The sequence below is a fragment of the Terrapene carolina genome, unplaced genomic scaffold (genome assembly GCF_002925995.2).
Source record: "Terrapene carolina triunguis isolate 2854851 unplaced genomic scaffold, T_m_triunguis-2.0 Scaffold139, whole genome shotgun sequence".
Lineage (NCBI taxonomy): Eukaryota > Metazoa > Chordata > Testudines > Emydidae > Terrapene > Terrapene triunguis.
In genome coordinates, this window is record NW_020664490.1 from 1,541,594 (window position 1) to 1,555,644 (window position 14,051).

At 36.3% G+C, this 14,051-nt stretch overlaps 1 protein-coding gene across 1 annotated transcript in view; it reads right to left on the reverse strand.

The window, feature by feature from the left end:
• Nucleotides 1–1,782: 1,782 nt before the first annotated feature.
• The window catches only part of LOC112112900 (sacsin-like), a 138,306-nt gene continuing 126,037 nt past the window's right edge, over nt 1,783–14,051 (reverse strand). The window contains exon 12 of the mRNA XM_026653446.1: nt 1,783–13,790. Coding sequence (XP_026509231.1) covers nt 2,230–13,790 — 11,561 coding nt within the window. The 3' untranslated portion in view covers nt 1,783–2,229. The remainder of the gene's footprint in view (nt 13,791–14,051) is intronic.

Genomic DNA, 14,051 nt, shown 5'->3' on the forward strand with positions numbered 1-14,051 from the left:
GACTAACACGGCTACCCCCTGATACTTAACTGTTTTAAAGGGTTTATAACATTGTTTTTATGAGGCAAGCACATATTTTCACTCTTAACTCTTTATTTAAAAGTTTCTCCCTGAAAGTCTTTGAATAGTATTCAAATTGCTCCTATGATGCTTTCTTACTACTATTCCATATGGTGGTATTTTACATTAATTTAGAATGAAAAATACTTTAAACATTTTTTTCATGTTGCTAGTAATTTTAATGACGCGCTTAAACATCCTGCATACATTGAACACTTTTTCATCTCATAATTACCATAAAAATTACCTGATCATTAATACTACCTGTTTAAAAGCTGTGAAGAATAAGCTACTTTATTTCATGAGCACACCTAGTTTTTCCTTTTACCTGATTACTAGTTATTTCTCAAAATCATCAAAAATTACATGTTTTTCAATGAACTGCGAAAGTGGCATATGAGCCTTTACAAGTAAAAAAGCATTCATCTGCATAATTTTCTTTTTAATATGCTGATGGAAACTGTCCAATTGTTTAGAATGAACCAAAATGGAGTGATTATATATTTAGCTAAAAGTAAGCTTGAAATTGTTGGTTAAAACTGGGCTAATTTATAAATCCAAGACACACCAGATTGAAGTATGTGTTTGCATTTTTCTTTATTAAAGTTATGGCACTTAATATAACAGCAGAAATAATCACATGGCTTCACAACCAGAAGCAATACAGTTTTCCAAACAGCGTAATTTCTTCCTATTACCAATAATTACTTGTGAGATTTCTGAACATAACAAGCCCTTATTTATGTGCATGAAACTGAAAAAGCCTTTGTCAGCATTTCCTCTTTTGGATTACCATGCTGCTGCACGCACAGCACCCTTGTAAACTCATGTTATTATCTGCTTGCCTTTACATTCTGTAAGTGAAATTAAACAGTTGGTAGCAAGTAAATAGTTATGACAACTGTGTCATTGGGAAACGATGAATATTTATGTTTAATGTGGCAGATTTGGAACAAAAAACAAACAAACAAAAATCCTATTTACAAATTCCCATAATTCCTTACAAATATCTAATGTTGAGTACATTACATGACATTACCAGAAGTATTACAATTTATAAAAGAAAGTGAACTAAAAATCAAACATCTCTGGTGGCATGGTGAAAGACCAAATAAAAGGAACATTATATTGCAGCACCTTCTGACATGTAACAAAAGATATTGCCTGCTATATACCAAATAATGGATTACCAAGTTGTACTATATTTCCAATGTTTGTTTGTGGAAAATATACATATGTATATATATATATATATATACACACACACACACACACACACACAGAAACATGAAACTCAAGCATTTAAACATTTGAGAAATTAGTTTTGGTGTATGGTTTTCAAAAACCCTTCATAAAACTCTGTACATTAATGGTCACCTATCCTAGGTTATCCACCTGCAGTTTTCATTAAATAAACAATGACAGGCTCTTAAACAGAAAATGTAATTTAAATACCTAATTATATTACAATTAAGTAAATGCATTCAATGCACTACATGATGTTGTATGTTAAGTCAAGTAATATTTATCAGGATTAAAATACTGTACCATTTCAAAGGTACTGTATTATCCTTTAAACGTGAGGATGTAATACTGCAGCAAACTGATAATCAGATCCAGCTGATAAGAATACTACTATGAGAGACATCGACGTCCATGGAAGATAAAACAATAAAGAAATGTTCTGGAGTGACTCCTCTCCAAAGTTATTTTACGATTTTCATTTAGTAATTTGTCCAGTCTGATCAGTATATTAAAAAGATGACACCACGTTTTTGGAAGCATAATATGAAATGAAATAAAATCTAAGTTTATATACAAGCTTTATCTAACATACCGCTAAGCTTTGGTTACATAAAGTGCAGTTCAATTTTAACCAATTTACTGTACAGACAGCTACTTTTTGCAGCACAATCTCCCTGCAAATTTTTAAATATTCACGTTTTACAGTTTGCTTATACAATAAACTCAGTGAAAAAAAAGGCCTGCTTACATTAATTTCAATTCTAAATACTTCAGTACCATCCAAATATGTGCATTGTATTTCTAAATTGTTTGGTACGTGTAACCTCTCAGAAATACAGTAATCTGCACATGTAAATTACAGTTGTATCACATCACATTAAATATCTAGTTCTTGAGAGTACAATTTTCTAACTTTCAAATCTCTCACACTTTTTGTTGTATAAAGTTTTCAAGTTTTATTATGATACAAGCAGTACACTCCATCACTCTCATGGCAACTTCAGAAGTGAACCTGTCATTTGGAATCTGTGGAAAGGGAAGCAAATCAGGATATCGAGTTTTTAAGCTATCTACTCCATAAGCTTCCAGTGTTTGAACATCATTTGTAAGTCCTTCAAGTTGTTGACTATATTCCTCTATTTTTTGTGCAAGTGCAGTTGGTTTTACATCTTTATCTGATTTACCCCTTACTGCGTAGTCAGCTGCAATCAAGGCTAACTTTGTGGAGAGATAGCATTTGAAGCACACCCATTCATTAGCATTTTTATGTAGGTCGTTTCTTGCAGCTGAAAAGTTTGCTCGAGCTTGCCTAAGCCATCTACGTGCTTCCACAGGATTACCAACAGACTTGAATGTGGGTGGTACAAAGAAGCGCGCAGAGTAAGATGGCCCTGTGGAAGATGGACACTTTTCTTTATACTGTTGCCTTTCAGATTTATGGCTCGTTGCTTCTTGATTCCATGAAGTATAAAATCTTTGAAATGAAAATTTGTCTGACTGAAATCGAGAAGCTGAGGATGAAAATGTTCGTCTTGATGCTCTGTCTGTATTTTGATCTATAAAGGCCTGTTTTTCTAGTCTGTTAATCTCATTCTGTAAATGTTTGAAAACTTCATTGGCTATATCAAGATTCTCTGAATTTTTATCTGGATGCCACTTAAGATATAGCCTTCTAATAATCTTTTTCCTTTCAGATTCTGGAAGTTTCCAAGCCTGTTCAAGCACTGATGTCACTTCTCTTAATATTTCTGGCAAAGAATTCAGCTTAATCTTTTTGGGAGAGTGATGTTTTGAAGATGTTGTTTTGTGGCTCTCTCTACCAGAGAAAAGAGGAGGAACTGTCCTAGGTCCATGTGCTGGAAATTCTGTAGGACTAGTTGGGGTAGATGGCGCACTGTCCCTACTCTGAGAACTTTCATCGGGTCTTGAAAACTTGTATAAATCAAGAGAGCTCACTATTTTATACTCACTATATCCAATATCGATCTGATAAATCTTGCCTAGAAAACTGGAATTTTCATCATCTTCCCTTTCTACTTCTTGTACAATGATTGCATATGTATATGTTGGTTGGTATGATCCATATATATCACCACCTTCAGCATCAACAAGGTAACCAACATATTCACCTGGATAAAAAACATTCATTGGATCCATAAGGAGAGTGTAATGAATTTCAGCTGGTATAGGAGTTCCAGGCATAGGTAATTCAAGTTTTGATGGTTCTGAGGAGTCATACTTCACTCCTAAACTATCAAGCTTCTCGCTAATTCTGTAAATATCATTGCAACCCAACATGGCAATTAAATATGAGGTATCAGAAATTAGATTGTCAGTTGCAGATTTCAGGGTCATTGCTAATGCTAAGAGGAAATTTATGTCTTTGCTGTCAGAGTGCTGTATATAAAGCAGTATTACTGCATTCCCAAATCTCTTTAAAAAAGCAAATGTTTCACTTTTACTGTGGGGAATAGGAGTAAAACCTTTAACCCTTAATGTTGTTTGCAACTTCTCAAAACAGGAAACTTTCAAGCCTTCTCGCAAGGCTTTGCACAGTCTTATGGCCTTTTCTTCATTGGCTAGGAAAGCATTGTCATTTTCATGCTTCATAATTCTAATGAGTCCTGTGATAAACTGTTCAGAAGATAATAGTAATTGCAATCTTCCCTGTAGAGAACATAATGCTCCAAACTGACATGTTTTGGGAGACTCTTCATCTAACAGTTCTTCAAGAATACTGCTAAGTAGGCGAGGTCTCAGTTTCTGAGGAAACAGCATTACCAGCTTAGTGTGAAAACCATGGTCTTTTCCTAAATAACACTGGCTAAGATCAACAAGCATCTGCACACCAATGTTACCCTGTATTCTACTTTTGTAATGTGGAGCATCATCAAAAACTAAGATACTTGATTTTACCAATCTACCATCTTGACTGGGAAGGTAAAGGGCCAGATCTCTCACATTCTCAAGGTCATTTCTAACCTTAACAGAATCATTTTGCAGACTTTTAAACAGACCAGAAACAACTCTTTTTACTGTGCGCATTTCATTAGGATCCAATTGTTTTCCTTCAGAGTTCTTGAATATGCGACTTAGAACCTCAACATACTGCTTTGTTGAAATAACATCTTCAGTACCTAAGTGTTTAAATAACTGGTGGAAGGTGCCAAGTTCTAAAGGAAGTTTGTAAAGGTACGGTTTAAAATCAGATTCATACTCAAGATTTATTACTACCTCCTCAGGCTTCAGGAGCTTCCAACCTTCTTCCACCATCACAAAAGCAACCCCTCGAAGCTGAAAGCGGAATTCCCTTTTCTCTGTACTGAGAAATTCATAGATACTCCTTAGTACTTTAGCTCTGGTTTTCACCATGTCCTCATCTAAAGTTGTTATATTGCATATATTTCTGCAGTTATTGATAACTTTGTCCAGAGGAGGATCCAAGTTAACATTAAGCGTAGTTAAAACCTGCTCAAGCTGTTCTTGTGGACCAAGACTGCTTCCTTCCTGTTCCTTGATACTTAAAGGTGTTGCTTTTTCAGGAAGAATAGGACACGAAGTCCATAGCAATTGTAACACATCCATCTGTTTGAATTTAGGGTTTACTTGTGCTCCATTGAATCTTATAAGAGGGAGTGTTCCATTAATCTCTTGATACTGAGGATGAAATCTGACAATTTCAGCAGGAGCACGCTCGGGACACAAAAAAGGAATTAAAGATAATTCTTTTAGGAAGTTTCCCAATAATAAATCAGTTCTTTCCTGGAATATGTGATGAAGGAGGACATCAACTGTACTTTGCAGTGTTTCCTTAGACCAGCTTTCTGTGTTAGCTCTCATACTGATCTCCTTAGCAAACTGTAGTAACTGTTGCTGGGAAATAATGTATTTTAGTCCTATATTCCGCAGGAATGTTACCCATGATGTAAGGAATGCCCCTTGATTCTTCGGTTTTGTGAGTTGTTCCAGTCTCTTAAAAAAATCTTGAGGTATGAACAATTTTTCAGGAAGCATAACTTCGAAGACTTTTACAGTTCTGTCATAAAAATGTTTTGCAGGTTTTAGTCTATTGCTTGCATCATGAATTATCAAAAAGCTTTCCAGCTTTTCAAACAGCTGTTCCTTTATTTCTGAAGCTTCCTCAATGCCAGAGAGTCTGTTCTTTAAGTAGATCAGGTGCTCTACCTTTGCATCATAAGACAGACTTTCAATCTTTGGTAAAAGATGCTTCAAATACACTTCAAGATCATCAACAGGGACACAACCAAGCACAGTATACAAGTCTTTCAAGTTAATTTTTTCTTCAAGAAAGGCAGATGAAGTTGACTGTGTCCACCTATCCACTTCAACTGAAGGAATACTTTTTGTGAGTATGTAACATGTTCCACATTTTGAAATACTGATGTATCGACCACTAATGGATTTATAGCATGGGAGAGACTTTAAAATTTTGATGTCATCCTGTAACATCAAATGACTTAAATGGCAACTGAAGTACATTAGGAGGGCCTCAAAATCACTTTCTGCTAATTTTTCAGTCTTAAATGTCGAGGTCTGGACCATATAATGTATGGCTTTCAGAATGCTTGATGGATTATCTATATTTGCTGTATATCCTGACAACAGAGACACTAAAACATTATCTTTGGAGCATATTTTGTTCAATGCAAGCTGAATACAACCAGTTTTCATTAAAGCATGGAAAACTTTATCACTCTGAGCATTTGGGAAAACAGCTATATGCATTAAGCTGAGGGGCAGCAAGACATCACACTCTGGCACTACAAGCTGATTGACTGAGACAGTAAACTTTGTACCTGGAAGCAAAGCCCAATCCTTCAAAGTATCAACAATATCATCAAATTTTGGTTTCATATCTTCTTGGTCTTCCTTAACATTTACAGATTCACTGATAAAATGCCATGCATTTTTAAGCCAAGATTCACTTGCAAAATTTTCTTTCCATCGCACACAACTTCTGGTTTTATATTCTCTAGGCAACACGGATGATAACAAATCAGCAAAACTTGTGATATTGAAAGCTTTTGCTACATCACAGGTAAGTAAAATATTACTGTATCTCAAATACAGAGTGTTCATAAACAGATCCTTGCGAGATGGAATCAGTTCATGATATGTTGTTAAGAACCTCGGTCGCTTTGAATCAAAAACTTGCAAGACATTGTCAAGTGTAATAAGTAGTGGCAATCCCTCAATTTGGACTTCATTTTCTTCAGCATCCTTAAAGCAATAGTCAACCAGAAGTTTTAGACTGTGAAAGAGTTTCAGATTTGTCTGTTGAAGACGACAAGGCAACTTTCCAATGTGGCAATTAGAGTCTGGAGAAGAAAAGGTCATCAAAAAAAAGCGGACATCAGCAGGAGTCACATAGCTGACAGGAATATCTGCATCTACAAGACAATGGTAAAGATTTGCAGTTTCATCACAGTTATATACCAAATTGAATCCAATTTCTAGAAGTAGGTGTTTGAGTCTATAAACATTTTCTGCCACTGTCTTGCGTGTTGTGATGTACTCTACATTTTTGAGGTGGTGCAACTCATCTTGTAGCAAATTGTCAAAGAATGGCCTACCTTTGTTCAAGGTAGACATGTTAACCCAAGTAATGATAACTGCAGAATGTAAATCAGAGCCATCAATATTTGGAGCCCGCACAACAGGTAAAAGGCGTTTCAAATCTTCATGAATGCAGCTGTAAACTGCTTTCACTAAGCAATACCAATCTGGCTGTAGATCAAGTCTGTTAACTGGGAAGAAAGACAAAAACTTTTTCAAAGTGTCTTTCACAACATGAACAGGCATGTTTTGCAATACTGATACTGTAGGATCAGTGCCTGGAAAGTAACGTTTTTTCAGTTGAATCAGTAGTTCAACATAGGCTGGTGCTATTAGTGCTGTCATTAGGCTATTATTCCAGTCACTTCTTACTCCAACTCCATTATCATCCCGCCACAGATTTCTTCTGGCAGAATCTAGAGCAAAATGTCCATTCACATGAAAAGGTAACCCGGTTTCTAATGATAAGGGTAAGAAACAAAATGCCCTATGTGGTTTTTTGTAGTTGTGAGTAATGCAAGCAGCTACTCCTCCACGTGGAAAAAGGGTGATGTCTTCATTCTTGTGAGCTGATATAACACTCTTAGATACCTTTTCCATAGCTGAAAAACCTGACCTGTTGCAAATTAACCAAGATGTAAGGTTCCCTTCAGAGTCTTCGGTATCCATAGTGTAAGTAATTTGTTGCACAGGTATTTCACTTAACTGCTTTTTTTTAGTTACGCTGTCAATTACAGATGCATGGAATTGCTTCCGTTTTAATCTGTCTCCATCAGTGATTTTGCCCTTTACAGAATATAACACATTCAGTGCTCCAGTTGTTTTTTCTATTTCACAAATGGAAATTTTTTCCATGTGATTCAAAAACATTAGAAGTTCTGCTCCATCTGTGCGCAGCTTATCCAGGAGGTTTTGGACCATTCTATCTGAACATGGAACTGGGGAAATTTCTGACACTTTTGCCATTTCTGCATTTCGAAGTGGAAACCTAAACATTGTGCAATTATCCATTTTAAAATGATTTCCTAAATAAAGGTCGAGTACATCTGAGAATTGTGTTCTGAAATCTGCATCTAAATCTCTAAACATGCGTCCAGGACTCACTGAAGTTGCACCGGGTGCATATCTAGCATGGGGATCAAAGATACAGAGTATATCGTTACCAGATATGAAAGAAGGGCAGTCAGTAATGTGATACACAGAATTGAATCCTATACCATATTGTCCAGTTTTACATGGATTTCCTTCTTTAGTACCTTTTCCAAGATTCTGAATTCCTCTTATATCATCCTCTGTAAAAGGCTGATTGTTGTAAACACATAGTGCTGGTCCTTGAAGTGGTGCCCATTTCTCATCAAATATTCTATCAATTGGATGTTGTCTAGAATCAAACACAAAACAGATTTCTGTAGCTTTTGCATCATCTGCATTCTGAAGGAGCTCTTTCAGCATTTCTTTTTCAGAGGGATAGGCATTAAGAATGCTTTTAATTCTACTTGTCAATTTTTCTTTCTGTCCAAACTCAGTCCCAAGAGTAGTAAAACAGATATTAGAGGCATATCTTTCTAAAGCTTTATGTCGCTTGGGTACTGCACCAAGCTTTACTGCAACTTCTCTAGGGATATCAGCATGACAGTATTTTACCGTTGTATCTTTAACTTTTATCCAAGGACAGTCATTGTAACACAAAGATTTAGCAGGTAAAAGTGCTAGATGAGTATCTGGTAACAAAATCTCACCATATTTTTTCTCACATAATTCTTGCTTCTTCTCTCTAATGAGACTCCATATTCCTTCACTAATGATTCTCCTACAAAGCTGAAAATTCTCTTCAGTTAGCTGCTTGCTTCCCCTCTCATGATTTAGAGACTCAAGAACTAGGGCAAAATCATCAACTGTAAAAGCATGTCTTACACCTACACTTTCAAATAGTTCACGGAAACTATTTTTATATTTATTAGGCAATTGATGAAGATATGGTGTTGCTTCAAAGTTCAAATGAAAACACACTTTTGTTGGGTCAACATATACACTCTCAACAAGAATGAAACTAAAATTTTTCAACTTTTCAATGATCACTGCTTTTGTTGTTTCATTTTGTAGCATTGCTTCATGGAGGTATTTGTAACAAGCATTGGTGATATTCTCCTGATACAATGTAATTCCATCAAATGACTTTGCAACTTCTTGCAACTGATTTATGACCATATTAACAGTTGGTTTCTTAAGCAAACCCAAGAAATCTTTGACAGCTAATGATATGGCCCCACAACCTTTAAAGGAATGGGAATTTTCATTAAGAACTGGTTGTAAAAGACAAACAATATCTTGATGATCAGCAGTGAAAAGGTCAGTTGCTGAAAACATTGTTTCAGGCTGAAAGTCACTACCCTTCCAGTGTAATGAGAAGCCGGCTGGTTTTGTGAGGAATGGGAGGAAAGGAATTGTCTGACATTTTGCAGCAAATTCTTTAGCTCTAGGATCTCTACATTTTAGTTTTTCATCAATGAGACTTAATAAAATGCTGCTTCTGAGACAGGCTGCAACATGATCATTCCTATTAATTGCGGCTACTGATTCTGCACGTTCTATTAGGTCTTCCCATGAAACATCATCTTTAGCCATACCTAACTGAACAAGTTTAACCAAGATAACTGGATTAAGGTAATCCTGACTGCTGCCATAAGGAAACCTTCCATCTTTAGCATCATACAGCTTTGCAACTCTTCCTTCAGGGTGGATCAATCTTGAAGGTATAACCAAAGAATGTCTATCCAAAGAACAAGGAATACAGGGAGTAACACGAAGAATTCCTGAGAACTCCTCAACCTTTTCATTCAGAACATAACGCATCAAAGGATCACGCAGCTCTGCATCAATCTCCTGAATGTTAGGAAAAAAGACTTCCGAAAAGAACTGTCTCTCAGAGAAAGTGTTCTCTAGTAGTATATATTTACATCCTGCTTCTTCAAACCCTGCCTTTACCCAAGACGGAAGCTCCACAGCACAAAGATTTTTTGATCCAGTTTTTCTAAGGTATTTGAGGAAGATCTTAAAGGCTGCAGGTCCAATGTCTGAACGTTTCAGTATTGAATCATCTAAAAACCTCACATTCTTCATGGAAACCCAAGATGAACCATCAGAGAACACTTTGATCCCTTCTTTCCCTTTTGCATGAGCTATATCTTCATAAATTCCTTGACATATGACAGAAAAATCATCATGCACTGAGTCAGGATCTGGCCACACTGCATAGTAACTGTAGTCAGCTAGCTCGCCATTGACTGTCATGTCACGTAAAACACAAAGTGCTTCTAAATAGGCTTTTACAATAACATGCCTCATGAATAATGTGTTCCATCTTCCTTTTGTGTCTGTTTTCCAGATCTCTTTTCGATTTGAAGTAACAGCAAAACAGCCATTGATGTGAACAGGTAAACCTGTTTTTATTCGTAGAGGTAAATAGCAGAATACTTCCCCAATGCTGTTGCAATTAGGTTTCACAATCCACTTTTGGTCCTGAGTTTCAGATAGCAGTACTCCTACTCCACCACAGGGGACAAGACCTAGTCTTTGTCCACTTTCATGTAATGAAAATTTTAAAGCATCACCAGTATCCATGCAAGAACATATGAGCCAAGTGGAAGAATCTACTGTTTTTTGTGGCAGTTCTTCAGCTGGCCTTTTCATCTGTCCAGATTTAGCCATTTCGAAGAGAGAAGATGGATCATCTTCTGGACCTCTGAAAAGTGGAGACTGTAAATCAGCGATCCGTCTAAATACATGATGAAATTCTTCTACTATTATCTGTAGGATGCATGAAGATTTTGGTGTTTCAGTGGGAAGCTTTCTATTACTGTTGCTGCAAGTCTTCATCAGTTTAGCTGCTTCCTTTAAAACACTTACAACAGGTGCAGTCAATGCTTTGGAGGAACACAGACTTTTTTTAATAGTCACTGTATCTTGTGCTACACCAGGGTCAGCTTCCTCAACTTTCAAATATTTCAGAACCATTGAATTTACACTCTGAGTGAATATTATCAGTCTATGACCACAAATGCTAAACTCATCCACAAGAGAGTAAATGTCTGCTGTATTGTAGCAAGTACTGCTGACTTCACTCACTTTAGCCTCCTGCTGAGTTCTAAAGGAAAGTCTGAAAAGTGTTCCTTTATAACTGTAAGGAGCCTCCACAGTCAACGGTAGCTGACAACCAAACACACCTATAAATGGTTTGAACTGATTAGGAAATTTTCGCAGTCTTTTCTGTTGCTTACTCCAGTTAATCTTGATCCCAGGATTAGATTTATCTCTAATATGTTTACTGAGATGGTTAATGTTTGGATCAAACATTATCATGAATTCTCGGCTAAGAATGATAGGAATATCAGTGATGTGATAAACAGAGTTGAACCCTAGTCCAAATTTCCCGACTTTATCAACTTCTTCTCTTTTTAGAGACTCACCTAATCGAGTTATATTTAGAAAATCTGAGTCAGAAAATTCAGAATTGTTGAATGACCACAAAGCTGGTCCATGACATGCTGCCATTCCTGGATCCAAAAGATTCTCTCTTATATTCATATTTCTTCTCATGTCAATCATGAAATTACATTCTGTTGCATTGGCATCATCGGCATTTTGAAGCAGCTCTTTAAAGATATCTGAAACAGAAGGGTATTCCTCCAAAATGTTTTTAATTCTTACAGTGAGAGGTTCTCTTTGCCCAGATTGCTCAAATCCCATATTTTCTGGATTAATCAATCTTGTACTGAGGCATGGCACATTTAACCACTCTGCAGTTTTCATGGGTATGTCTTCATGCACCAGAATTATTGGTTCCACAGAATCTTCAAGCAAATCATTTAAGTCATCAATTTTGATATCACAATAACAACATTCATGAATTGGTTTCATTACAAGCTTAAAAGGACATTTGATACAATATATAGGCACAGGTGTATTCAGACTTGCTGGAATCTGACTGCTGTATAGCCATCTTATAATATTCAGCATAATGTGAAGATTTTGTTTACTCTCCTCTTCACTGAGAGATTGCTCGCTCTTTAGATATATTTTCTGAATGACCATGGAAACATGGTCTGGTGTCAACTGCTCAATTGAACCACAGCTTTTAAACAACTGGTGGAATTTAGCCATAGTTTTTGGCACACTATGCAGATAAGGCTGGAGATCAAGATCAGGTACTGACTTTATTACTGCCTGGGTAAGGGAACAAAATGTTTTACCAGTCCAGACCCAGGGAAATTTCAAGGCTTTAAAAGCATCTTTACCTTCTTCTAAGTGATCATGCATAAATCCATAAATTTCAAGCAAGATATGCTGAAATTGGTAATAGTCTTCATCACTAAAGGTTTTAGAACTGTGCCAATCAACCACCACTTTAAAGTGTTTTAAGACTGCTTTTATGCCAGGTTTGGTGGAGATACCAAGTGCTTTTTCTATATTTAAATGGACACTTTCCACAAAGGGAACTGATGAACCAACTAAAATTGCATGACCTATATTACACATTTCTGGTGGTGAACAAAAATTACAAAGGTCTCCTTTCCAAACCAGTGATCCTGGATAGTTTGGAGGTCTTTCCTTACATGCTGGAATCCATTTTAATTTTTTCAGCATTGATTTTGCTTCAGCTGACTGCAGCAACATATGATTTTTGTTCAAAATCATTAACAGAGTTCTAGCTTTTCTTAGTAGTACATCATGGCTTGTGCGAGAATCACCTTGCAAACTTTCAATTTTATTTGCTACTCGCATAATGTCTTTTTCTTCAAGACCATTTTCATTTTTTAAACCTATTTGTCTCAGAGAATGAAGAATATCTGAAGACGCTGTAAAAATACTGGGTGGGAAGCAGATTTCCTCCTCAGCATAAAACAGATTTTGCAGTACTTCTACCTCAGGATCAAAAAGTTCATTGGCCGACACTATCTTTCCTTGTGAAATCTGAATAAATTTTAGTGATGTCAGCCAATCTAGCACATCTGTATTCTCATTTTTGAGGAAAGTGAGATTTTCAAGAACCCAGAGCATAATCTGTATTGTTTCATCATAAGAATAAAAGTCATTTTGAATATCCTGTATAATAAACTTTAGACAATCTGTGCTCTTTAACTGTTCTACTTTTAATAAGTTAGCTAAACGAATGGTAGCTTCATCACTGCTGTCAATTATTGGAATAGAAAATCTCAGACTAGGTGGAAGTTTGGCAGTGTGATGCAACACTTTACAACCTTTTAATCCAGTAAAAGCAGTGACCCCTTCATCAGATGATTGTTCAATTCTTTTAAATATCAGTAGCTCCTGAATAATTCTTCTCTCTTTTTCACTGGCATCAGTTAAACTAGCTAAGAATCCCCTAAGAGCATCTTTATGTGTTGGAGGTAATGATGAAACTTGACTGGACAGTTTTTGCAATGACAGTTTCTCCATTATCTGCAAAACAGCACCTGGTAATGGTGGATGCACATATTTTTTTAAAAATGGATGTTGTATAGAGGCATCTAGCTTCTTAAGTACAACACCACCAAGTTTTTGAATGATGTCAGCTAAAAATCCCGGAAGCTGTGTCTCAGATTCATCTTCTAAAATAATTGCAGGTGGAGTCCTAAGTCTAATAAGTTCCACTAATACCTGGTCTTCCTCTAGCGGCATCTTCGGGATAAGTGGCATGTCATCAAACATAGTCAAGTCTTCAGAAAAGTGTATATATAGATTCTTCCAGACCATCTTAAGCCATGAAATAGATGGGTGATTTTTATCTTCTGAAACTGGATACCATTGTACCACCATATCTCTGCCAGGCCACACAGTATTCAGAACTTCTTTGATAAGCCGGGCAAATCGTTCAGGGTTCAGAAGCTGCAGTTGAGTGCATGGTCTTCCTGAAATCAAAATAAAACAATAACTCCATGAAAATCAAACAATACAGGAGAAATACTTTTTTCTGTACTTTTTTCATAAAGGAAACAGAAAAAGCAGGACAGGAAACTTCCCAATTTCTATGCTTGTTCACAAAGATGATTTCAGACCTGAACTCAAAGGTCTCATCTGACTTAGCTGTAATCAAGTCCATTACATATTAGTACAAGAAACAATTACCAGATTGCAACTGATCAGTATGTTAGTTTTGCACAAAGTCTTTG